The 27813-nt window shown below is 31.6% G+C and overlaps 1 protein-coding gene across 1 annotated transcript in view; it reads left to right on the top strand.

Moving 5' to 3' along the window:
- The first annotated feature begins 2897 nt into the window (after nucleotides 1-2897).
- LOC127733634 (atrial natriuretic peptide receptor 2-like) overlaps nucleotides 2898-27813 on the top strand; it is a 43736-nt gene continuing 18820 nt past the window's right edge. The window contains exons 1-9 of the mRNA XM_052242951.1: nucleotides 2898-2946; nucleotides 5800-5878; nucleotides 10415-10520; nucleotides 10965-11147; nucleotides 11443-11547; nucleotides 17051-17122; nucleotides 20065-20230; nucleotides 20779-20928; nucleotides 21606-21609. Of these exons, the coding sequence (XP_052098911.1) occupies nucleotides 2898-2946; nucleotides 5800-5878; nucleotides 10415-10520; nucleotides 10965-11147; nucleotides 11443-11547; nucleotides 17051-17122; nucleotides 20065-20230; nucleotides 20779-20928; nucleotides 21606-21609 (914 nt within the window). The remainder of the gene's footprint in view (nucleotides 2947-5799; nucleotides 5879-10414; nucleotides 10521-10964; nucleotides 11148-11442; nucleotides 11548-17050; nucleotides 17123-20064; nucleotides 20231-20778; nucleotides 20929-21605; nucleotides 21610-27813) is intronic.

Below are 27813 nucleotides of genomic sequence, written 5' to 3'. Positions count from 1 at the left end.
CGTCATTTCAAACCTCCTTACCCGTATGACGTCATGTCACATAAAAAACAACTACGTGAGGTATATGTATATAATAAAGTGTATATGATATGGGTTTTTCAATATCACGCACCGTATCAACCCTCAACCAATATAATCCCTCGAGCAGAGCTCTTGGGATTATATTGGTGTCTCGTGTTGATACGGATGAGATATTGAAAAAGCCATATGATATTCTCTATGCATTACTCGGCTTACAGAAAAGGAAAATATTGGAAATTAGAATATTAATGATTTATTGTCCAGCTTGCCATGAATTTCAAATACATACATATTAATATTTGGAAATTGTAGCATACATATGATGAACAAATGTATTTTTCATATGTATTGCACTTTTCTTATAATAATTTAAAATCATTTGCATTTTGTTATGACGTAAATTTCAATGTATTCTACTATAAATGACTGTAAGGTTAATGCCCACTTTATCATTCCTCTTTAACACATACTTTAGATTTAGACAGTAATATACAATGTGTATAGTAATATAAAATCCTGTATTTCTTACAATAGCAAAACGTCTGAATATTTCCCTTTTGAAAATGTGGTCAACAGAATGATAGTTAATCCTCATTTCAGTTTACCTGACATGGAAAGCAATGTGAACTTTGCCATGACTTGGCGTCCTTCGTCATCTGCGTCAATTGTCTGTCTTTCATCGGTGTTCACATTTCATCTTCTTCTCTGAAACCAGTAGACCAGTTTGATCAAACTTGACAGGAATGATTTAGATTTACCAGTTCTTAAAACTCTTCATTTCTTAAACTATGGGCGAAATGCTTTGAAACTATACAGGATTGTTTAGTATGAGACCGTCTTCAATCGATCCCCGTTTAGTATTGATCAGATGACAAACAAGGTAGCATTTGAGGAAAAATCCATTTTCTTCTAAACCACTGGCTACTGCTCAGGTCAATCTTTTCAACTGCAGAATTTCAGGTAAGAGATTCAGGCTCATTTAGAACCAACTCTAGATTTTTTAATGGCTCATAACATTTTATCTCCAGGAAAATATATATATCTGAAAGTAATTTTTGACGATGAAGAAAGTAAATTCCATGTGTTCCTAAATAGATTTTGTTTTTGGCAGAACACGACCAATATTCTAATGTTTACTCTAATAATATCGAGATTACTTTTTTTATCTTGGTATTACCAGATAATTGAATCATAATCTATTCTATCTCAAAAGACACTGGAAGCGATGTACCAGTTGTTCAAAATTGGCAAGATGTATTAACTGTTCTTTAAATATCAGCTGTAGTATTTTTAAAGAATAAAGTCGTGTTAACTACCGAAAGTAAAAGGTCTTTTTTCTTCGATTTTGACACAGAGGGCCGACTTCAAACTTGAATAAATGACGAACGTGTTGATCTAATATTTTCTATTTCAGAAGATTTACGATCATCATCATGAATTGGTCGATTTACATGATTTGAACACCATGTAAACTACGGTCGCCTGAATTTTGCATTTAAAAAAGTCCCAAGAGGACAAAATGTGAAACAATTAAAAAGAGAAAACCGTCGACGACATTAATGCTTTAAGAATGAACGAAAAACAAATATTGCAGACAGCAACCTACGACAATCATTTAACTACAGACTTCTGACTTGCGACAGGCGCTTAACGAATGTGGCGGGGTTAAACATGGTGCCGAACCTTCTCTTTAACTTGGGACAATGGTGTAACAGGTAAACATAAGAACAAACTGTAAAAATCAGCTGGAAAAGACGGAACGAATGAGATAAAAAACAAAAAAAAAATATCTTAGACTTCTCACAATTGCTGAAAGGTATAATCTTAAGTTCTTTTCAACTTATTAATAGACTGAAATATCAATCAGCGCAAATCAAATGGATTGAGTTGAAAGACGTCATTAAAAGTCTGAGAAATGCATGACATCGTGCAATGCCAAAATACAAGTACCAAAAGCATCTAGGGCCATAAGTGGTCATTACTTTTTTACAGTATGTGACTAGTTATGTTTTCATTTGATAAAACAATAAGTTTACATGACTTCGTATCTACGGAATCAACAACAAAACTTCCAAGTCTCTGTATCTGGGAAAGAATTTTGTAAAGGTTTAAGTACTAGAAATTTATGGCAAACCCTGACTTTATACAAGTTACCAATTATACATTAATATAAGTCATTAAAATCTGCATAGTGAACGAATTGGGACAAAACACACCAGAAGAATGGGAACATCATCGTCTAGAATGAGGAACATTAAAAATAGGGAACAAAAAAATCGTCTCTTTTGTTGATGATATTGTATAGAGTTTTCCGTTAGGAACTGAAATATCCAGATCTAGAAATCAGATTAACTGTTGTTTATATTAGATTCGTTTAACTAAGTTCCTTGGTCGTACAATTAGAAAACTATCGATTACTTATGAAAATATTACCAAAGAGTCAACTATCCACCAAAGTTCAAAATGAAGTGGATGTAAGCAATTATAAGCAACCGTACGGCCTTCAACAATGAGAAAACCCAATACCGTATAGTCGGTTACAAAAGGCCCGACACGAAAAAATATGAAACAAATTCAATTCAGAAAACTAACGGCCTAATTTATAACAAATCATTTACGAAAAACAAATATGACAGACATGAACCAACGACAACTACTGAAGTACAGGCTCCTGACTTGGGACAGGAACAAATAATGTGGCGGGTTCAAACATGGTTGTGAGCTCTCAACCCTCCCCTTATCTGGGACAGTGGTGTTCCAGCACAACATAAGAACAAATTATGAAAATCAGTTGAAAAGGGCCTAATTGACCTTATATTTAGTCGGTTATTTTCGGTCCTTTTTAGTCATATAGCTCTTCAACTGTTTCGGTTCTTATGGATCCTTTTGGTTTCAAATATTCTGCTTTGGGCGTTTCTGATGGAGGTAAATCCACAAAAAGTACTTTGGACGCATGAAATTTATAAAGTGGATTTTTTTTCTTCATTTTTCAAAGCAAAATATATCATCAGGGTAATGGTAAGTATTATTGAATGTTTCTATGAAATGAAAATTAGACGGATTATTACCGAGTTTGGTCATTAAGTGTGATCGATAAAAACACAGAAATAAGTCTGTTATTAAAGAGGTGCAATTGGTGCTCATATGAATACCGTCAATCTATCGATTAACTTTACTGCAGTAACGTTCATGCAAGTTGTTTAAGAGAAAATCAACAACTCAAATCATCTCGTTACAGTTCCCGTAAGTGTCAAATCTCGTAAATCGATTAAAAAGAGACAAATCAAGGTTACAAACTAAAACTTGAGTGAATCACATGAACTCCCAAAGGAGTGACACCGGGTGCGTCGACAGCGTAAGAGTGTCCTGCTATGCATGCATCACCAGCCATGCAGATTCACATTTAGTCAAATTGACACAATCGGGAATAAGACACTATATTAATAACGCATAGCAGAGAGGGTTATAGAGCAGATTGCAACCCCGAGAAAATATTGTCAACCGAGGCTGTCCTTAATATTTTGTTTAACACTTTTGGTATTTTCTTATTTTTTAACGAAATCATAATGCACTCATTTAAAGGGAAATCACACTATTTATACTACTAATAATAATTCATTGAAATTTTGCATGTAGACAGATCATACTTATTAAGGTATTTTAGGCGAAAAAAAAATTGGGGTCACCGATGTTGTTTTCGAGATATGACGTCATCAAAACTTAAAGAATCTCGTTATAACGAAATATAGAAATACCGCTCTAAATTGTTAAAAAAAGACAAACTTATTGAAAAATCATGTTTAACTGGAAAAACAAAAACAGTCAAATGTAACTTGTACCTAATGAACATTTATTTGTCTCGGTTTCCTTATTTTTTAAGGCATTTGAACATTTCCCGCCATTTTTAATTGCTATTTATAATAGATTTTTCTTGAAATAAAAAAAATCTACTAATGTTTTTCCCTTCAAACTTCTGCATAAGTTGTAGCTTCAGGGAAGATTTTAAAAGCATTAATAAAAAAGGAGGGTCACCGATGTTTTAAATCCGCTAAAACGGAAATAATCTTTATTATTGAATTTTGGCGGGAACTATAACCTTTTAACGTTATAGAACTACGTTGCTGGCATAACGGCATTTCTTGCAACGCTTGGGTTGAATTAAACCTTTTCACTACAAAATATAATATCATTTTTTGAACATTTTTTAAGGTATTTTGATTATTCATTGATATCTTTATCAATCTATCGCATCGTTAAACATACAATACTGAACAGTTTACTATTAAGTAATTGTCAAAGTTGAAGTCATCTCATTTTTTAAATTGCATTTGTTGTATGGGGAAAACGAATGTTTGCCTCATGCCGTATTATAGAAATAATTTAGATATAAATAGTCAGAACTTTTTTATTATTTGATAGATTATTTAAATTTTTGAAGACCTTAGAAATATTAGACTATATTTTATGAAAATCAAACAAAAAAAAAGTTTACCGGACGGATTTCACACTCACTGATGTACGCTTTACAATATTGAACTGATCGACAAAAATTGATACTAGTAATATCTCTTTTGTTTTACAATATTTTTTCATACAACTAAGAAATCTGCGAGATTATTAGTTATCTTATATGAAAATTTAAACTTCATAGTAAAACAAAATGTTTTTCTAAAAAAAAAAGTTGACCGGACGGATTTCACATTCGCCGATGTACGCTTTGATTATACTGAAATGATCGACAAAAAGTGTTATAAATATCTCTTTTGTTTTTAAATATTTTTTTTCTTCGTGAAACTAAAAAATCTGCGAGATCGAAAAATTTGTTAATAAATGAAAATATAAACTTTACAGTAAATAAAAAAAGTTTTTCTACAAAAAAGAGTTGAGCTGACGGATTTCGCTACAAATAATAAAGACCAGATCAACAAAAAATGTTGATATTTCTCATATCTAACAATATTTTTCGGTGAAATTAATTAACCTTTAAGAAAAATATTTGTATAAATGGTATTGTATGTAAATACTAACTCAATAATAATAATAATAATAATATCTTTATTTAAAGAGAGTAACTCATTTGAATTAAACCCAATCGTAAGGTAATTCAAGACCATATCAAGACCACTTTCGGCTTTTTTTTTTGCCATACATTTTGTCCGTTTCGAGTAGCATTTTCATTTTTTGCACTAAAATTAAAACGTCATTTGCATTTTCCTTTGAGCGGGCCGCCATTTTAGAAATTAGCAACCTTTACGACGGACTCGAAACGGCGACGTCATAATACGGTCACGACACTATAGCGGCGCCGAGAGCGATGCGTATAAACAATAGTGTGATTTCCCTTTAATATTTAAAATACAAGATTTGATCTTCAACTAATTATTAGTCACAAAAAGCTCATCGCTACCGCTACTTTTATAATTTTGAAAGCATTATTAAACACAATTTTTACAGACACAAAACCAGACTTGACGTTGTGTTTATACTGTACTTTCCTGAATAGATCCTATTATACTTAATAGGTATGATTAAGACACCAAGTTAACAACAGATGTTGATTATGAATCTTTATGCTTCTTCGATTATCAACTGTTTGTCGATTCCTCCAACGATGCATATTGATATTACATTATTTAGTCATATGGTTAGAAATTAAAGTGTTACTGCCAAACAGATATTTTGTTTTTATTATTTTGTTTTTTTTTAAGGCAATATTTCAACATAAAACGATAAAATATGATTAATTCTTTGTTTACTATTTTATTATTTTTGTTTCAGATAAGACCATTTTAATAGTATGTTTATGTATGGCATTGATTATGGTTCTTCTTGTGATAGGATCATTTTATTATTATCGGTAAGTTTAAGATGACATGTCGTAGATGCATATAATATAAAAATAAGGAGATGTGGTATGATTGCCAATGAGACAACTATCCACCAAAGTCCAAATGAAGTGGATGTAAGCAATTATAGGCAACCGTACGGCCTCCAACAATGAGAAAAACCCATACCGTGTGGTCGGCTAATAAAGTCCCCGACATGAAAAATATTAAACAATTTAATTGAAAAAACTAACGGCCTAATTTATAACAAAACAGTTTACGAAAAATAAATATGACAGACATGAACCAACGACAACCACTGGACTACAGGCTCCTGACTTGGGACAGGTACATAAAGAATGCGGCGGACAAACTATAAAAATCAGTTGAAAAAGGCTTAGCTCATCAGATGGATACAAATAGAAATACATCTAACAAAAACACAAAGTGGACGTGGATGGGTACTTGTACATCCCAAAAACAAAAAGACACTGAGTACAGATCAGAGAGTACTCGCAGTTACTGACAGCTAGTTCAAAGCCAATAACAAATAATGAAAAAAATCATGTATCTAAAACTAAAATATCAATCAGTAAACATCCAACATCCAATGTATTTAGTGTAAAGACGTCATTAACAGTCAGAGAAAAACATGACCTTGTGCAATGCCAAACTATAAGTATCGATAGATTGTAGTACCGTGAAAGTACATATGTGTAATATTTAGTATGATAAAAAAATCAATGTTTACACCAATAAAATAATATTCAAAGATTTAATTACAGTGTTGAATGGGTAACGTTTTAGAATAAGTTTATTTAAAGGATTGATTAGTTTACCCGGATCGTATCTAAATTTCCGGTCTCGGTTTACAACATCACCGTAAAATTTAGGATGTACTATTCTGTTTGAAATTAGTTTTCTACAGGTACAGCCAAACTTGCAGACCAAATCTTTGTATCTATAAAAGAATTTAGTAAAGGTTTTAAGTAATTTGTGGTAACGAATTCCCCGACTCAATAATTTACTAGTTATACATAGATAACGCTCATTAAAATCCGAAACGTCACTACAGACACGAGTATAGCGAACGAGCTGGGATATATAAACACCATAAGACGGTGCCAAAGGAACATCACCGTCCAAAAAGGGAAAATTAACAATAGGGAAAGAAAAATTATCCCTTTTGTCGTAAATTTTTGGTGTAATACCGAAATATCTAAATCTAGGAAAGGACTGTTAATGCTGTTGATATTAGATTTATTTAAAGTAAGTTCCTTTGGGTAAATTTCAGCAGTATAGTTAGAGAATTTTTGATTATTTAACGAAAAAATATCATCATGATAACGGTAAGTGTTGTTGAATTTATCAATTAAATGGAATTTTGACGGTTCTTTACTGAGTTTGGCCATACACTGTGATTCATAACAGTAAAGGAACAAGTCTGCTATTAAAGGGGCACAATCGGTGCCCATGGGAATACCTACAATCTGTCGATAAACTTTATTGCCGAAAAGTACATAAATGTTGTCAAGGAGAAAATTAAGTGCTTTAATCATCTCATCACACCTCCAGTAAGTATTTACCTTTCTCATCAGAGAAAAGGGCTTTATATGAGTTGCAGCAAATAAATTTGCAACCAGATTTATCAAACGACCATTTAATTAGATAGGAAAACTTTTGTTTGATAAGATTGTGTGGAAGTGTAGTATAAAGATTTGAAAAGTCAAAACTGTCAACCGAATCAAAAGGACCATCAAATGCACGTAATTTAACTAAAACATCCAAAGAATGTTTTACACTCCAAAATGGTTAATTCCACTTTTTTAATGTTTTATTACAAAAATTAACGATAAGTTCTTTGATAGTAGTTAACGAACTCGTTAAAAGCACCGAAAGATAAGTAGTAGAACATTTACTAGAGGCCGAGATGAAACGATATTTTACGGGTTTTTTGTGTAGTTTAGGTAACCAATACATAGTGGGGACCTTCAAATGTTCCGAGGAGGCCTTAAGCGGAGCTGTGGTAGTGACATGATTATTTACTATATGACTCTCTGTGGAGTGTACGGCCTTGAATGTAGTTGAATGTATAATTTCATTCTTATTTACGTCATACCACCACCACTGTGTCCACATTGTTAGCTGCTTTGTCGGCCGGTACGAACACAAAACGATAGTACTTGAATTTGTTTTTAATCCTAGAAGTAGGCGTATTACTTATTCTTTTATTTATTTCTAAATTATTTTCGAAATGTGATTTGCGAATATCAACAATATTCATAAATTTATTTAAATAGGAATCAAGTGACTTTTTGTCAGATTTCTCCCGTTTACACCATTTTTTACAATAGGATGAAAGAGCATCTTTAATAACCTGACGACATTCTTCCCAATTTATTTTCGACGGTGGACGATAATTTGGTCCTTTTTTCAGAAAGTTTATAATCTCTCGGCCTAGAACGATGTTGAGGTCCCCTGTATTTACATGGCCATAGGGATCATATCTAAACTTCGATGTATAATTAAAAAATAAACTTCTACTGGGTTTTTTATACGAATAAGAAAATATAGGTGGCTCAATGTTATCAAAATATGGAGGTATAAAGTTTTGAACGGAAGAGTCATGAAAAATACAAGACGAATTAATAAAATCGATACCTCTGTTAATATAAAAAAAAGATGTGGTATGAGACAACTCTCCACAAGAGACTAAATGACACAGAAATTAACAACTATAGGTCACCGTACGGCCTTCAACAATGAGCAAATCCCATACCGCATAGTCAGCTATAAAATGCCCAGAAATGACAAATGTAAAACAATTCAAACGAGAAAACTAACGGCCTAATTCATGTACAAAATAATGAACGAAAAACAAACATGTAACACAACAACAAACGACAACACATTTTATTTTTAGAAAATACTTTTTATGATCTTCAGGTTTGTCAATTTGAGGGAACAGTCTATGGTGAAAAAAGCTGTACCGTGTACACTCATATTTTGGACTGAAAAAACGATATTGTATCACATTCGTTATAAATATTATGTAATTTACTAATTGGCATTTGATCCAGTTTGCATAATAATTGATGTCTACCATTGGTTTTAAATATAGATAAAAAATCATCAAGTGTAAAATTAGAACAATGTTTATTTCGTTGATGGCGGTCAATGCGATTGCCATGAGACCTATGCTTGCGTTGTCTTTTATCAAAAATAGTCATGATATCAATAGAGGAAGTTTTAGATATGTTCCCTTGGCCCAGAATATTATCATTTAGACCTAGGGGATACGTTGTCTGTAGTCGTTTAATCCAAGACAGTTCGCAAATTTTTCGGGAATCTTCAAACTGTTTATGTGATTGTCCTGGTTGTTTATGAACTGTTTGAAGTGGTTAGAATTTGATAAATTTAATATTGTGTTTGTGTTTTTCTGAATGTTGGTAAATTAAACTTTTGAATTTCTTAGGTCTGTGGAAGCGGTATAGATGTTCTTGTGTTCGTTTGAAAAATTCACGTCCAGTTTGCCCTACATATTGAATACTACATTTCGGTTTTGTTCATGTTACAAGATATATGAGGCTTTGGGTTTTTCAAGTGATGTCATATGAAAAGGAGAGAGAAAAAGTTCTTCCGTTCACTGATGATCGAACAGTATTATTTGAAGATAATCTGGATCAGGTTTGTCATTTTCTGGCATTGCACGGGCATATTTGTGGATATCCACGTGCGTTTTTGTTGAACAATCTAGCAGCAGAGGCATTGCCTCCTTTAACACAATTGTGAAAGGTGCTAAATTTTGAAGGTGAATTGTTTCTTTGAAATAAATATCTGGAAATTATGATTGTAAGATTGTTACAAACAAAAGATAATAGGAATAGAATTGACAAGAAAACAAAGATTCAACCTGGGAACAGTAATATATATGTTCCTGATTCAACTAAATAAAAATTTGATTAAACAGAAAAAATATAATGAACACAATTTCAAAAAGAGCTGAATACGCATATCCAAGTAATATTGAGTAGACATCCAAGCAAAAATGGGGCTCTTCACTGTAATAACAATAATTTAATAGCAATTTGTATTTGATTTGAACTGAGACATGGTCACACAAGTAAGTGAGTAAACATGCCGTGATGATAAAACGTGTCTGTACAAAGTCAGGGCTATGACAGTCATTCGTCAGTTTTTCCAATAATCTCATTTAAAGAGATTTCCTAGAAGTAGAAAATATATATTGACATTGATATTTACGAATATAAATTGAGGTTCAAATACAATTTGCTATTACCTATCCTCACGAGTGACACACACAAGTGGATCCTTGGATGTTGACCCCTCTATGTCTTTTTTAAATATTGTTGTCCTTGTGTTGCTATCCTGCATCTGTCTTTATTCAATATTGACGCTGGTCTTAATTTTGCTAAGACGAATCTCGACAGATTTGCTTACTTTAATGAATATGAAGTATTTTCACTGCGAAATTATATATTACAATATAAACAATTTTGCATGAATTGACTAAGTGTTTTTATCAAATACGCTCAAATATTTTACAGACGCCTTAGATATGAAAAGGAACTTGTGTTGGAGTTATGGAAAATAAAATACGAAGATGTCCATAAAACAAAAAAGGCATTAGCTGGAAGTGGCAGTATAAGTATGGTAAGATTATATTATTCTTCATAGTACATACGAAACCCGAAAATACATACTGCATATACTATTTCTGCAAAATTCAATATACACAGACTTGGTTAACGTGGTGAGATTTTTTCAGGAAAAACGAAATTTTTGTGACTGTTATGAACTATTGATAATATTAATCCTTGTAGGGGATTTCACGATCATTCTGCCTGTTGAGTTTGGGAAAAGTTCTACTTTTAATTTCACAGAGGCTTAACATTGGGCCTGTTGAGAGGATAAAAACATAAATGTTGATTAAAAACCTGTCCAGAAATTCATCCTTTGATGAACTGTTTGTCGTATTTTCTCGCAGTGTTTCGTGTATCTTAAAGAGTTCTTGTTCAGTTTTATAATCAGTCTGTATAATGTTAGCCACATATCATAAATTACGTATAGTAGCAACATTGTTTTGATTACTTTCAGCTTAGTCTGTGCACTGGAATTACGGAGGACACTACTAATTCTCTGAATAGTGCTTGTCAAAACGTGAACGGTTATCAGGTTTTTTCAACGATTGGTCACTACAAGGGAATGATTGTAACTATAAGACAATTGAAAAAGTGCGGGATTACTATTGACAGGAACACACAGATGGAACTGAAAGAAGTACGAACATGGTTATATAGAAATATTTAGGCTATCAAATATAAATGATGTAATAGTTTATATTTCAAAAGTGAATCATGAAAAAAACGATAACATCCATGAGGAATCAGTCCTATATTAATCATTTAACCATTAAATTACATAAACTCGCCTTATTCATTTCGTAAAGTAAGATGATAACTGTAAACGACTTTTTTTTTTTACAGAATCAAGTATTAATTTTGCTTTTGTCATGACTGAAATCAAAAAGATAAAATGTTGTTTCCATAAAATGTTTGCTAATGGTATATTTTAGATGAGAGAATTAACCCATGAAAATGTTAACAGATTTATTGGAATGTGTGTTGATGAAAGGGGACCAATGGTATTGACACTTTATTGCGCAAAAGGAAGCCTGCAGGTAGATTTATTGGAATACATTTTACATATATACTTTTATATATTTGAATGCTAGTAAACCTTAAATAAGTAAAATACGCAAATAGGTACTAATATCTATTAAATTTTACATTGACTTACGAGATATTTATTAAACGTTGTGATACAGATTACAAATAGGAACTGTGCTGTACCTGATTATCAACATTATTCATCCATTTATAAAAACACGAGATAGCAGGCCTTTTATTGAATGATTGATTGATTACTAAATGAACTAATTACTTTACTAATAAAATTGTATATTCAATTATTAAAAAAATATATACAATGTTTACATTAGGCAATCCAACTCGGCGTAACAAAGTTTAAATTGTGCAGACTTTTAATCCTGGTATTTATGATGAGTAGAAAATAAAAGGATATGGAGTAAATGTACATGGGACAAAATCGCACACAATACATAGAAAACATAGAAAATCATTAATGAACAGGGATTTTATTCCTGTTCTTCATCTTGACAGTTGATGTAGGGTCTTCAACAATGAACGAATCATTCATACCCTACATCAAGGTCAAGACGGCCCCTAGCGTCGACTTAAGCGGTACTATTGATAAAAATAAACCACAATTCACCTTCTTGCTCCCCACCCGCCTCGGAGTGCCAATTCACAGGCAATTGCCCCAGAAAAATATTTCCTATATACCTTTATACAACACAAGGTACTTTTCAAAAAAATGTCACCCGGTCGCGAAATTCCGTTATATTTCGATTTTTCGGTTGTCAAACCCACTAAAACTTGTTATGCCGTAAATCTTAATTGATTTATCTACACAATGGTGTATAACATGACTACTTTTGTTGTCGAAATCATTCGTAACAGGCCTACCCAAGTATGTCAACCGTAATTATTTCGTCTACAAACACTCGATTGGAAATATAAGAATATATATATAATAAATATATTGACAACCGAGAAATCAAAGTATAACGGAATTTCGCGACCGGGTGACATTTTTCAAAAATGTGAGTACCTTGTGTTATATAAAGGTATACGGGCGAGGCTTTTCAACATATATTTGTCATGCATTGCCCAACAAGAAACCAATAATTTCGAAACAACAAATGATAGACAATACATATAAAACTAAAAAACAAATGATAGACAGCACGGGGCACATCGAAATATATGTAAGAAAACCTAGCAGTTTAAAATAGTATGAAAGGGCAATATACAAAACAGATGACCAAACTAGTATTTTGAGGAAATTAAGAAAATATTAAATAGCCAAACATGAAATTTTGACGGTGTTTAATATGAGAAATTCTCACATGAACAAGCACACCATAACTGTAAATATTATATTATATTTATTACGGGGAAACGTTCTACTGCCTTCACACAGCACTAGAGACAAACTCTAGAATCAATAGAAAATAAAAGGATATGGAGTAAATGTACATGGGACAAAATCGCACACAATACATAGAAAACATAGAAAATTATCAATGAACAGGGCTTTGTTTACAACCACTTGGTCGATGCCACTGCTTTGAATTTTTCGAAATGCTAGGGATTTTCTACCCCAGGAATAGATAACCTTAGCTGTATACGACAAAACTCATCGAAATTTTGGGTCCTCAATTTTTCATCAACTTCGTATTTATTTGGCCTTTTAATTTTTTTTATTCAAGCGTCACTGATGAGTCTTTTGAAGTAGAAACTCTATGATGAGTTTCTTTTGAACCTGTTAATTAGTAGATTAAATTCTCTACTAATAACAGTTTTTAGTATACATTCGTACATGCACGAGGATAAATTAATTTCAAATTGTAAAAGATAATTTTGGTACAACTGCCGCCTTAATGATACAACATCTAAATATATTTGATAACTCAGCTTATTGCTGAATATAATAAGGTTATAAGTTATTATGAATAAAGGAGTGCTTGTCTTTGCAGACCTCATTTTTAAAAATTTTTTAACATGTCTACATCATCTTTGCATTATATACTTAAATTGATGTGCTTCGTTCTGGGTTATTTGGTCTGTAGATTACTGAATAGCATTTCGAAATAATATTTTTCCACCTTTTTGTTTGGGCTAGGGTATTGTTAATCCTCTTTCGCTATTTTAAGTCACAATTCAACTTTGTGTTCCTAGATGCTAAACTGTAAGTCGTTAAGCAAATTTTATTTTTCATCATCTCCTCTTAAATAACTAGTCCTGAACCAAAACACATCAAACGAATGGGAAAAAAACTGCCATATTTCTGACTGGAACCAATCCTGACATAAATAATTTATATAACGTCCTTTATGAAATTTCCTTTTTTCGTTACTGTTTGTTGACCATGGCCAACAGAATAAATCTTTGATTCTGATCGACAACTTAAATAGAAATCCACTCCTCTGACACATCATGGCGAAAGTTTTGAAAATTTAGGAGATGCGTGATTGAAAGACTTGGGAAGATTTTACAACCGTTTTTAATTTAATGTCGATTGGACGACAAAATAGAATAATTGGTTGTAAATAGTTCTTATATAGAAAGCCTTTAAGAAAAACTCCCATTTTATTATTAGACTCCGTATTTTTACCAAGCTTTGTTATTTGCAAATGACCACCATTCTTATTTGACAAAAGACCTGGCAGCCAGAGGCAATGCTTTATTCTGATCGACCAATTAAAAAAATCTTTTCCTCTGAAACGACAAAGTGAAATGTTTTGAAACTTTAAGTAATTCGTTAAAAGGTAATGCTGTCTTCATTTGAACAAATAAGACACAAAGGAGATGATTTTATAAGGCCACAACTGGCTGCTTGTATCCGAAATAAAAAAAAAGTACGAAAGATATATCAAATACCATCCTTCAGATGTGAACAAGAGTATGCATATAGCAATTATACAACCAAAAAGACATATTTTGTTATGAGTCCCCTCATTTTATAACAATGTGTAAAGTCCACTAAAGTAAAAGAAGGCCATTAGTCTTTGAACTGAAGTTTCCAGGTTATATCACCCTTTGCTTATATTAGCTAAAATTACACAATTTTAGAAGGATTGAAGAAGTTTTGCAATTTAGGGGATCACATTTTGACCCTAACCGTATCTCTAGTTTGCCAGGTGAGCGATATAGATTGCTAAGACCCTTTGGTTTGAGCTGTATTTTTGATTGCCCCCTTCGTCTTACAGTTTCTTACTCCCCAACTGACAGTAAAGGGCATTGAGTAAGTAAGAAAGTATATTTTATGTACAATTAGCAATAAAATGAACTTAAGAAAGCTCTTTAAATGGACTATATAGCATATGAAAAAAATCAGTTTTTTTTATTTGAGACAAGTACACATCAGCAAAAAAAAGCGCAAATAATTATCAAATAAGATTAGCACACCTAAACATCAAACATCAAATAGAACAAGCATCAGATTGAAAAAAGAAAACCAGAATATGGGTCAAAACACTTTTAAAATGTCACATACGCACATAAATTATTATCTAAAACAAAGCGATGAGGTTTTAACAAATTTTAGAATTTACAACAAGCAGAAAGCACCATTATAAGCTTATAGCAAGACATATAGCAAAAAAGAAAAAAAAACATTTATCGTAAAAAAGGTCGAAAAATTAAAACAGATATTGCAGAAACAGGAAAATAATTCAGCCATGAGACAATATAGTTTGTAATTAAAAGGCACTATAGAAACAATTTTGCCAATCACACCAGCTAGATGAGTAACTTTAAAACTAATCAAATGAGAACAAATATCGACCCCTCGTTTAGGAGTGTATTCAAAAGTCGCTCGGTCCCATAACTGAAAGAATTCTTATCATACTTTGTAGTTATGAATATGACATGGTAAATCTGCAAAGTTCGAATATATGAAATTATACGATTTTTTTTCAAGACAATTAAATCTAACAAAAAACAGGACTTTTCTTATTTATCATTTTTAAGGTTTCCAAGGTAATATTTCTCATTCTTCTGGTTATAAGTTACGGTAATTTTGATTTTTTTCAATAAATGGTTCGAGATCATTATACAAAAAACGAAGTACCCGTTTACGAATTTTCTGAATTTTCTTAGTATTTGTTCCCGAAAAATGCCACGTAAGCTGACAATAACTAAAATTTTACATAATAAAAGAATGGTCAAATAAGGGGTAGTTTTCCAAGACGGTTCAAATGTTTTCCCTGTCCGCTTCAGAGCACATTCAATTGTCTTGCAGCCTTTTTCAGATAAAAGTTATAGCTTGAAGTCTATAGTGACACCTAACACCTGAATTTCACCATCACTTGTAATATCATTATCGTTCAAATTCAACACATTTTGTCATAAGTTTTTGTACCAACTTAAATGGTTTTAGATATTAAGGATTAGCCTGCCTTTTTTCCCAGAAAGCCAATTAATTAATGAATTACTTTCTTCTTGCATAGCAGTAATCAACCTTAACACTTTGTTGTTAGCTCTATGCCACGCCACCTGCGTAGTTAACTTACATGTGGAACTTGACCACTGTTTGTCGAGACGGGTTGTTATACGAAACCACCAATACCGTTACATGTAGATGAAATAATTTGTCCACTTTGTCATAATGCACAGTGACAATTTGTTTCACAGAGCTCTTGTCATGGATATTTTTTTTTTTACAAAGTCAGATTTTACCATTTTGTATTTTTAATACAGAATGTTGTATTACACTACGAGTTATATAATTTGTTGTATGATAATTTGATAGACAGACGTTGAGCATTGAAAAGCAATTTTCCCCTTTGATTGTATACTTCCGTAAAAATCAAAATTATATATGTTATATATCTTATTGTGAAATTTCATGTTTTATTTTAACTGAGAGGCTATTTGTATAAACCAGATTATATACATCTTGATCTGCAGAAAATGTTAATATACATATATAAAAAACCTCTTTTATATTCATTTTATTTGTTTATTTTTTAAACCCATGCTTTTTTATTTGTTTATTTTTTAAACCCATGCTTTATTGTGTCGTTTTAATCCAAATTCTTACTTTTAATGTGACAAAATTCTGATAATTAACATTATTGACATTTTACTAGGTAACAAAGTTTGTATTTTAGTTTTAAATAGTTTAGAAAATGTATAGATAGTGTCTCATAAGTCAACTTTGGATGGTTGTTTGTCTTATTTCATTACTGTGCGATGTACATTATATAATTTGTATTCTTGTTTTTTTTTATATATTTTGTGACACTTTAATAGAATAAATAAATATTACTATAGTAATTACCTTTTCTAAAGACTTCTCTGATTTTGATCAAGTATTATCAATTGCAGAATTATATAAATCACACTTGTTTATCTTTTTATTTATATAACAGTGAAATTTAACAGAAACGTAGTAGCTGGTAGAAGGATTGAGTAATAACATGTATAAGGCAAATATCCCGATGAGTGAAAAAAATACGCCTTCTCTTAACAATCAAAACTTAAAATAAAGTATATATAACTAAATGTAGTTATCTAGTTGATTATATATTTTAGGATATTATTGCAAATGAAGATATTAAGTTAGATTCCTTGTTTAAATTGTCACTCATAACGGACCTAACAATTGTAAGTATTCAGTAACCAAAATGATTCAGATGCGCTCGATTTTTGTTCATGTTTAATGTAATATATATCATATGAATAATACATCCATGATCATGATAGACTAAATTTGTTTGAATATACCCTATACAGTAAACTTACACCCAAAAAAAATCATAAAAGACACCAAGAGGTCAACATAGACAGAGGCGGATCCAGGATTTTTGAAGGGGGTTTAATTCTATTAAAAAGAATTATATACCTTTAAAAAAATATGCTAAAAACTATATAAATCACTAAAACATGATATTAAAAATATTTTAGCTATCAAAGTAGGGAAATGTGCTTCCGCCCTTTAAGGCCCCTGGATCCGAAACTGCTAGAGAGTCTTTAGATTCAGTCTTGATTAAATGGTTGATTTTATTCATGAAAGTAAATGTGGGGTATACGTCAATGACACATTAGTTTAACGTAATAAATAACATAAGACATCTAAACATACCTGTTTTTTTTTTTGTTCGTATTATTACTGACTAACAAGAATTAAAGTAAACCCATGATATTCTTTAAGGCATAGAGTTTCGAAAGACTGGACATTTATTACACACATGTATATAAGTACGTCTGAACAAGTGACAACTCTACGACAGATCCATCCATTGGATCACCAGTAAGGTGATACACGACTGAAAACACAAATTCTATTCATAATTACTCTAAATAACAGCACAACAATGTTAAATCTTCCCTCGCCGGGATTCGAACTCATGCTATTCGGATATCGTGACAACACCGCCTGCACTGTGTCCAGCGCTCTAGACCACTCGGCCACCTAGACTGAACAAAAAATTCAGCTTTCGGTGGCCTAGTGTTACCTTTCCTCGTCAGTAGAATCTAGAGTTGTAACACAGTACATGATATATTAGGCATGAAGATGGAATTGATTGCAGATTAGCTAAATTATCTGTCGTAAAGGATCTTAAGATGCAGTCACTGAAAAAAATATTTGATAAGTACGTCTAAACAAGTGACAACTCTACGTATATATATCGTATATATATATAAAAGTCTAAATTGAAAACAACGTTCAAACCTATGATTGCGTTGGATAAAAACCGCAATTTTTATACGTGTGCATGTAAAACAAATTTCTTGGTAGAGGGTTCTAAATACAGCACAAACAACAATTTCCAAAAGACCAAAAAAGTGAAAAAGTCTATTTTAACAAAACGCATTTGACTAACAGGTCGAACAACCGATGTTCTTAAACCCTGCTGACTGCCATTGGCGATTGCCAAATAAATTGATCACCAGATCTAACATATATATATATATATATATATATATATATATATAAGTACGTCTGAACCAGTGACAACTCTACAACAGATTTATCCATCGGATCACCAGCAGTGATGGTGATACATGGCTGTGTACATTCTGTATATACGAATCCATCTTCATGCATTATATATCATGTACTGTATTACGACTCTAGATTATAACTGACGAGGAAAGGTAACACCCGGCCACCGAAAGCTTTATTATTGTGAAGCCTAGGTGGTCGAGTGGTTTAGCGCGTCGGATACAGTGCATGCGATTTGGTGTCACGATATCTCAGTAGCATGAGTTCGAATCCCGGCGAGGGAAGAACTAAAAATTTGCGAAAGCAAATTTACAGATCTAACATTGTTGGGCTGATGTTTAGACGAGTTGTATATATATATTTGGCAATCGCCAATGGCAGTCAGCAGGGTTTAGAACATCCGTTGTTCGACCTGTTAGTCAAATGCGTTTTGTTAAAATATACATTTTCACTATTTTGGTCTTTTGGAAAATGTTGTTTGTGCTGTATTTAGACCCCTCTACCAAGAAATTTGTTTTACATGCACACGTATAAAAATTGAGGTTGTTATCAAACGCAATCATAGGTTTGAACGTTGTTTTCAATTCAGACTTGTATATATATATATGTGTGTGTGTCCGTATGTGTGTGTGAATGTTCGTTCCTGTAGTATATCATTGTCTAGAAATTATTTAAATTTACTTTGCCAATAAAGACAATTGTTTGAAATAAAACCTTAATGTTGATGGCTATACACGAAAGTTGCCTCAATCATTATTTGAATTCATTTATTTGTTGTAAGATAGATAGTGAGTGTGCTGTGAGAGATGTGATTTTTTTTAGATTAATCATTTAAAATAGAAAAAAAAAACACAGATACACATTGTTTTTCCTAAAAGAAACTACCAACTTACTATCGGGAATAGTTTAATAATAATAATAATGATAATAATAATAATAATAATAATTCTTTATTTAAAGAGGGTTACACAGTTAGCTATAAAACTAATCTTCCCTGAGGCCCTCATAAAGTACATGGAAATATAATAAACAGAAAATTAAAAAAAATCAAACAAACACACACATAAGAAAAATTAAATAAGAAATGTTATGAAATATACAATTTTCAAAACCGGTAAAAAATGATGAATTCATATAGTATTAGCATCATTCAAATTACCTCAACAATATTTAAAGTTTAGGTGAGTGTTTGAAAAAGAATTACCGGTATGTCTCCGACACATTTTATGGTCTGGTTGTTCGGGCTACCTCGTTTCGAGTGGTCGTTCGTGAATTCCATGATCGCTAGTACATGTGTGTTTTTTTCTATGCGAATTCATTTTGTTGTTATGTTAATTTTATATATTCAAGTTGAAATATCTATTGTTTTTTTTTCCAATATTATGTAGGGTTTTTAAAACACGTCATCTTGCATTTGTTTCTACCAGTTGTCAATACACAAATATTCGATAGCATTTTGATAGCCATTATTTTGTTAGAAGACACTCTAATAAATATCCAATAAGGTAGCAAATTTTATCAGTTGTCTTTACAACATTAGCATGTTTTTTTATTTACCAATTGAGTTACATATTACATTATGAATATATTTTTTTATCAGGGAATGAACTTCATTCACAATTCATTACTCAAGTTTCATGGAAATCTAAAGAGCAGTAACTGTGTTATTGATAATCGTTGGGTGTTAAAGGTCACAGACTTTGGATTATCAAAGATAAATTATTGCTATAGGAACACTATACCATCAGAACATCAGCTTTTTAACCGTATGTATGTCGATTTAAAACGGTACTTAATTTCGATGGTGTTGAACTTTCTAAATTATAATACAGACACTTTCTAGTTATTTTATGTTTCATAATACTCTACAGAAATTCATCGCACATGTTTTAAAAAGAGCCGATCATTTGATCTATTTTCAAAATACAAACTAAGTTTATGTCGGACGTATGAATTTAAATATTATATTCATATCAAATTAGGAATTGTAACTTGAAATTCCATTTCGTGATTTATCGTTAGATTTTATGAATCATATATGTGGAAAGGTACAACATCCACATTTTAATGAAAGATATTTATTTAACTTAATTTATAATTGTTTAATTATGAAAATAGGATTTTATCGTGTAATTACAAAATGTTGATTTGAAAAAGATGACTTTGAAAATTTAAACAAAACAATTTTCTGGCCGCTAACAGGGAAAGACAATTCCCGATGTTATTCAAATATTTGTGTCTAGTAAATGAAGAATCTTCGCGTCAATTGAAGATATAGATTGATTTTATGTTTATATTTTTTCTCTCATTTAAGATCAGTTTTGGACAGCCCCAGAACATGTTATAACGGAAGACGCACAACATTATGGTTCACAAAAAGGAGACATCTACAGTTTTGGAATTATTCTATATGAAATTATTTTCAGGACAGAACCATACAATACAGATCTTATTTCACCTCAAGGTAAGAAATACTTTTATTTCTTTTATTTTCCATTTTCACAGCTGTTTGTGAACATGTTTTATGGTCAATACATAATACATTAGCATCAACAATAAAACAACACTGCATAAAATATTTCATGATTCTAGGACATCCGAATAAATTTAAGGATATCCTTATTTATCCTTAAATAACAATGAAATTGTCTTTTGTTTGTCCTTCAACTTGTCCGTTTATCTATCCATTCAACTCCTTGTTAGATAAATAAAATTAGCTTCAACGACTTTTTACGATTGTTCTTTTTAATATCATTTTCTAGGCGCTTTTTAATTTTGACAATTTTCAGATGTGCCATTCCAGTATCACTGGAATGGAATCAACTTATTTTTGACGCGTCTCTTATAACATTAAGCCCCTTTTGGTTTTAAGAAATTAACAATCATTTAATACGATGTTTGGTTCCATAAATAAAAGCTCCCCATATACGATTGTTTTAGTTATAGGTTATGGGACTCTATTGTTGAAACGAAAATCTAAATAAGTCATAGAGAAGGTTCATTTTAAAAAATCCATTATCTCTTGATCACGGCTGACCAAACATCCCAAGAGACATTGAAAATAGGGGTTTCAAACTTTCACATATACATGTTAGAACAAAAATACTATTTTCAGTTTTCACTTGAATGTTGCATATACAGTACTGTATGTTGTATTGCTTAATAAATTAAAGCACAAAAGCTTGAATTCTTTAGCGAATTGAAATTTCTATGTTTTGCATGAGAGACAAAGGTTCAAGTAAACCATTTGTGAGATAAAGAATTGAATGGTTTTACTAAAATGAACGTTAAAAAATATATTAAACCAGAACTGTCTCTTAGAAATCTGCATTTAGACACTTCTTTAAATTGTAATTATTATCTCAATTTGGCCCCACTTCCGGTCGTCTTGTGTATTCAGTTAATAAGGAATTTTATCAAATAGTTTATTTACCAATTACGCATTTGATTCTGTTAAAACACACAAATAAGTTGTTTCCCTACGTCAATATTGTAGTCTGGTTCTAAACTAAACAAAATTGGCTGCTGTCTAGGTTTAGCTTTCTATAAAACCAGGTTTAAATCACCATTTTCTACATAAAGACATTTCTGTACCAAGTCAGGAATATGACAGTTGTTTTCCATTCGTTTGATGTGTTAAAGCTTTTGATTTAGCCATTTTGGTAAAGGACTTTCTGTTTTGAATTCTCCTTGGAGTTCAGTGTTTTTGTTATTTTACTTTTTTACTTTTTATAATCCAATTTCTAATAAAACAAATTATAAAAACGTTTTTAGATTGACAAAAGAGTAAACGTAATTAAAGATTTTGAAGAAAATAAAGATTTAAAACATTGCGCACAATTAAACTTGCTCTTTCCGCTAACTCTTCATTGTCAAAAAATGTGTGTCCTTCCTAAGGGATTCACATAGAAATTAGTTTGTGTTTCTCTTTGAAAAATAACAGATACAATTTCAGTTTTGAGTTCTTTCTACCTTAAACATAAAGTCAAAAGTATATGATAATCAGATCAATCAATACATGTCCTTTTCCATATCGACCCATATATCAAATATTATACCTATTCCTTTGTAAGTTTAACAGACATCATCACTAGAGGTTGACCGTTATGGAAATTCTTTGTCACACATGACCACGGATAAGATCCAATTGTCGTATCCTTGTACAATCCCGTCTTCTTTTTCTTTATTTTTGCATAACCGAATAAGACTATCACCGAATTTATACTTACAATGAATAGCAAAATAGTTGTCACAAGTGGACCAGAACCTGATTACTCTTCTAGATTATCTAAGATCATCCTTTGTTTTTGGTGGTTCTTGTTGCTCAGTCTTTAGTTTCGTGGTAGTGCAGTGTTTCTGAAATTTATCTGTCTGTTCGTTGTCTTTCGCTTTTTGCCATGGGGTTGTCAGTTTCTCTCGACTCCGGAGTTTTAAATGTTCTATTGGTATCATCCGCCTCTTCTTGACCCATATCAGACCCTTGCATAGCGACTTAGGCAGATACGTGATTCCCGGGATGACAACCAGTCCGAAATGGGAAAATCTATGTTTTTATCTTTATTCGATGTTTATAAATGAAAGAAACATAGGTTATATTCATATTTATATTGATAACGGTCACGTCATTTTCAGTATGTATCAAACAATTAAATATAACGTCACAGTACCCAAATTGCACCTATTTAGCAAAAATAGCAGCGAAAATCTTACAAGTTTTCTTAGAGACTAAACAATTTATGTTTTTTATCATTTGACACTATGCACGTCTTTCAAATAGGTAAATAAATTTAAATATTCAGGGAACGTTCACAGTATATATCAACAGATAAAGTGTTTACTGGAAAAGTAAAATCTACGAAAACGTCACCATGCGACTTCCATAAAAAGTCATCTTTTAAAAATAAGCAAATACAATATGTTACAGGCATCCATTTCTTAAAAAATGAATAGCAAGCATGGACTATTGTCAAATTGTTCTAAATACAAAACATCAGTTATTAGATTTTTACGGACGTGAATTTAAGCATGGATGCAATTTGGGTACTCCTCATTACAGAATCATGGGTCGTTTGGAGGTCAACTCAAACCCATTTTTCTATAATTCAATATGGATTAAAAATTAAATTGGTGGGACTATATAGTAAATAAGGATACAACTACAAAATAAACACAAAATGGAAACTTTTGTCTTGATCATAAAAAACGTAGGTGAAAAAAAAACTGTCAAAATAGGTGCAATTTGGGTACCCCCACGTTATATATATTAATACTGCGCAGATAAGGAAACCATTATAATAGTCTAAAGATTTGCGCAACTGTACTAATATAACCAATTTTATTTGCTAATTGAAAATTAAGCTGAATAAAATCATTTAAGACAGCAAGGAAGATAATTCTGTATTAATTGTTTATTACTAAGACTTAAACAAAGAATGAGCTATTTATACTGTAAATTTAAGATGTCTCTGTACTGGTCAATGGGTCAGACTTGTCATACTTAATTAAACGATAAATTGTTGAAATTAGATAACATGTTTTCACGTGTAGAGAAATTTCACTAATGACCAGTGCATGATAGGATTACATCTTTCTTATTGGTCAATGATCTTGTGGGGTCAGCACGAGTTCCCGTCTATATGCGTTTTTGGCACTTCCTTTTATCATCAGCTTTTGACCTGTTAATTTGTAAATCAAACAATTTGTGAAATATTTCCTCCCTTAATTTTATCTTTAGAAGTAGATATGTATATATGTTTATAAGTGGGTCAAATTTTCCTCACCTTTGCTATTCTTTGTCATTTATTTAATTGATATGATTTTAGTTGATGTAATTTCGTATTAATTATGTATTATAATTTCACATTAATTATGAACTTTTATGTCAAATGTTTTATTTGCAAATTGTATTTTTTTGCATTTTATGATTTTGAATAAATGACTTTGTTTCGTCAATTTAGTTTTTATATTATATAGCAAAACAAAATCAGACTCTGGTCTGTGAAAACATTAGTATGTTTATGGTATCTAACTGTCTGTCTTAAAAGATGGTTATATACGAAGATGAAATATAACAAATAGCCTACGTCAGTGTCAGTAATTTTTGCAAAGATCAAAAAGTTATTGATACTGACCTCGTTAAGCCGAAATATTTGTCAACACTATTTTCTAACATCATCTTCGTATATTACCATCTTATATTAGTATTGTTGCGTAAATCTTCACACTTTTATATGTATATAGATCCGTTTATTTGGCAATCGCCATGGCAGTCAGCAGGGTTTAAGAACATCAGTTGTTCGACCTGCTAGTCAAATGCGTTTCGATAAAATATACTTTTTCACTTGTTTGGTCTTTTGGAAAATGTTTTTTGAACTGTATTTAGACCCCTCCACCAGTAAATTTGTTTTGCATGCACATGTATCAACATTGCGGTTTTTATCCAACGCAATCATAGGTTTGAACGTTGTTTTCAATTTAGACTTGTTTATATTTTTTCGTTTGGGCTTGTATTATATTTTGCTTCGGGTTTATATGATCCGTTCATCCTATTTCGACTCTTCAAAATTCAAGAGTCTATCCTAAATTGAGGTAAATTATATGGCCTTCCAAATACCGTTTCGATTCCTGACATCACTGAAGAGACATTAATTGTCGAAATCCGGATATGTTGTACTAATTCTATAAAAGTCTAAATTGAAAACAACATGTATATATATATAAATCAAAGATATTTTACCAAACTCACTGTTATTTTTGAAAGTTACAGTAAATGCAAACACATATGAGTGTAAAGACGGGTAAAACAAATGAACTCCAAACGGCAAGCTTTCAGGAATGTCCAGGAAAGTCGACCAGAAAATTGCGTTCCCATCGTGTACTGGATATCTATTATGATTGCAACAAAGTTGAATTAGTTTATCGAAATTGACTCATAATTACAAAATATGTTGTGTTTTGTGTTCTTTTGTTGTCTTTTTCTTTTTTTAGCCATGGCGTAGTCAGTTTATTTTTGACTCATGAGTTTGAATGTCCCTTTGGTATCTTTCGTCCCTCTTTTAGGTTTGGATGGAGAATTATATGTTTTGTATAATAAACAAAATAGAAAATGATTTTTAATAGTTTGTGGATTGCAGAATTGGAATAGCTTTGATGAAGTGCCTTGCAATATGATTTTGGCTCTTCTGTGTGTTTCTTTTATAGAAATGAATTTCTTTCCAGAAACAACATTGAAATTTTACAATATGTTTCATTTTTCTTTAAGATGTGATTAAGAAAATTCTAACTTCATCAAACCCCCCTTTCCGACCAGATTTAGATGAATATAAGAATAAAAACTTCGACAAAATTCCAGAAATGAAGACCTTGAAACATCTAATGGAAAATTGTTGGAATGAAAACCCGTTCTATCGACCAACTGCATCGGCCATTAAACAGAAAATTTCCCAGCTTCAAGGTGGAAGGTATATAACTAAAACACAAATATTTTTTATCTAGTTTAATCTATCAGACGCTTTTTAGTTTTTTTAAAATGAATATACATTGTAACTACAATGTGTTCACAATTTGAATAATTCCCCGACTTTATGGTTAATAAATAAAAAAAAAATGCTCTCATTTTATATTTATAAAAAAAAAAAATCTAATACTTTAAGTGGAGAAAATAAAAGGACCACACCATGGTAAAAACGAACATTTAAAGAACAATTCACAAAAAGTTTCATAGAAAACAAAAGACTGATAACACAAACACTATCAAAACACGTGGTCGAAAGTTCAGGAAAGGTCAGCAGATATTGTTCAACTAGCGACACCCATCTTGTTGCCCATAGCAAGGAATATTAGGAACCCTTGATTCAAGAGTTTCCATGTAGGTAGAAACCCCCAATTCAAGAAAATCAAGAAAAAAGTAAGTTATGTTATAGCGTATCAACTTGGAAATATATATTCCATGTACAGGTGCTTTTTGTTGTAAAGTTAAGTTCTTAAATGATCCTCACCGTAAATTTCTAGATGCAAGTCAAGATATGAAGTAGAACATACTGTATCTGTGGCCTTTTTTGTATGGAATTCAATGAAAAAGATGTAATCAACATATTCACCAAATTTTGAATTATTGAGTTGAAGGACAAAACGTGACGCGGATAGATAATTTAAACTTTTTTCATTCAACTTGACTCATACAAATAAACAAACATATCAGAGAACAGAGGCGCATTCGTTCCCTTTAGGAAAGTTTACTTCATCTTGAGAAAATTGGCCATCAATCAGAACAAATATTTTGTGAAGAAAAATAACGATTTAAAAATAAGGAGGAAGATGTGGTATGATTGCTAATGAGACAACTATCCACCAAAGTTAAAATGAAGTGGATGTAAGCTATTATAGGCAACCGTACGGCCTTCAACAATGAGATACACCAATACCGTATAGTCGGCCCCGACATAAAAAAATGAAACATTTCATTTGAGAAAACTGACGGCCTAATTTATAACAAAACAATTTACGAAAAACAAATATGACAGACAAGAGCCATCGACAACCACTGAACTACATGCTCCTGACCTGGGACGCGCACATAAAGAATGTGGCGGAGTAAAAAATGTTTGTGAGTGATCAACCCTCCCTAAACCCGGGAAAGTGGTGTAACAGCACAACATAAGAACAAACTATAAAAATCAGTTGGAAAAGGCTTAACTCATTAGATCGTTTCAAAGAAAAACACCAAACAGAAACACAGACAGGATGTCAGTTTCGAAGCACTTTATTGTTTTGTATTTGGCCCCTCTTTGAATAAAAGGTTTGTATCTACATTTCATCTTTCTGAAACAAATTTTAGTTAATTTTCTCAGGCTGTCTGTTAAAAGAGAGAGAAGATACCAAAAAGTCAATGAAAAATCACAAATCCAATAAAAAAGTAAGACGTATTCGACGATTCCCTTTTTTTTAAAGTCCGAGTAAGGCCCTTTATTTGGCGTTATTTAAAAGGATATTTTTTTAAAGTTTGAAACAGAAGTAGCAATTAAAGCTTAGCTTCTTAGCATTAAAGTTAACATTATCGTTTTATATAAATTATGTTCTCTCATTAAATAATTCAAAATTTGAATGAGATAAAGGATACAATATTTACAGTTAAGTCTGCCTCCTATCTTGACTTACATCTAGAAACTACGGGTCGGTTGAAAACAAAAGAGAAGATTTCAGCTTCCTAATTGTAAACTTTCCATTTCTTTATAGCAACATTCAACAGCGCCAGCATACGGTGTATATATCTCCAGGTTGATATGATATTCCAGAGCTTGTATTTCCTTTCATGATTTCCTTGATAGAGCATTGTGTTGCTGTTCACAAG

The sequence above is a fragment of the Mytilus californianus genome, unplaced genomic scaffold, assembly GCF_021869535.1.
Source record: "Mytilus californianus isolate M0D057914Y unplaced genomic scaffold, xbMytCali1.0.p SCAF_3, whole genome shotgun sequence".
NCBI classification, from domain to species: Eukaryota; Metazoa; Mollusca; class Bivalvia; order Mytilida; family Mytilidae; genus Mytilus; species Mytilus californianus.
Note: the sequence above shows the minus strand (reverse complement) of the source record. Positions and strands in the feature narration are given on the sequence as shown.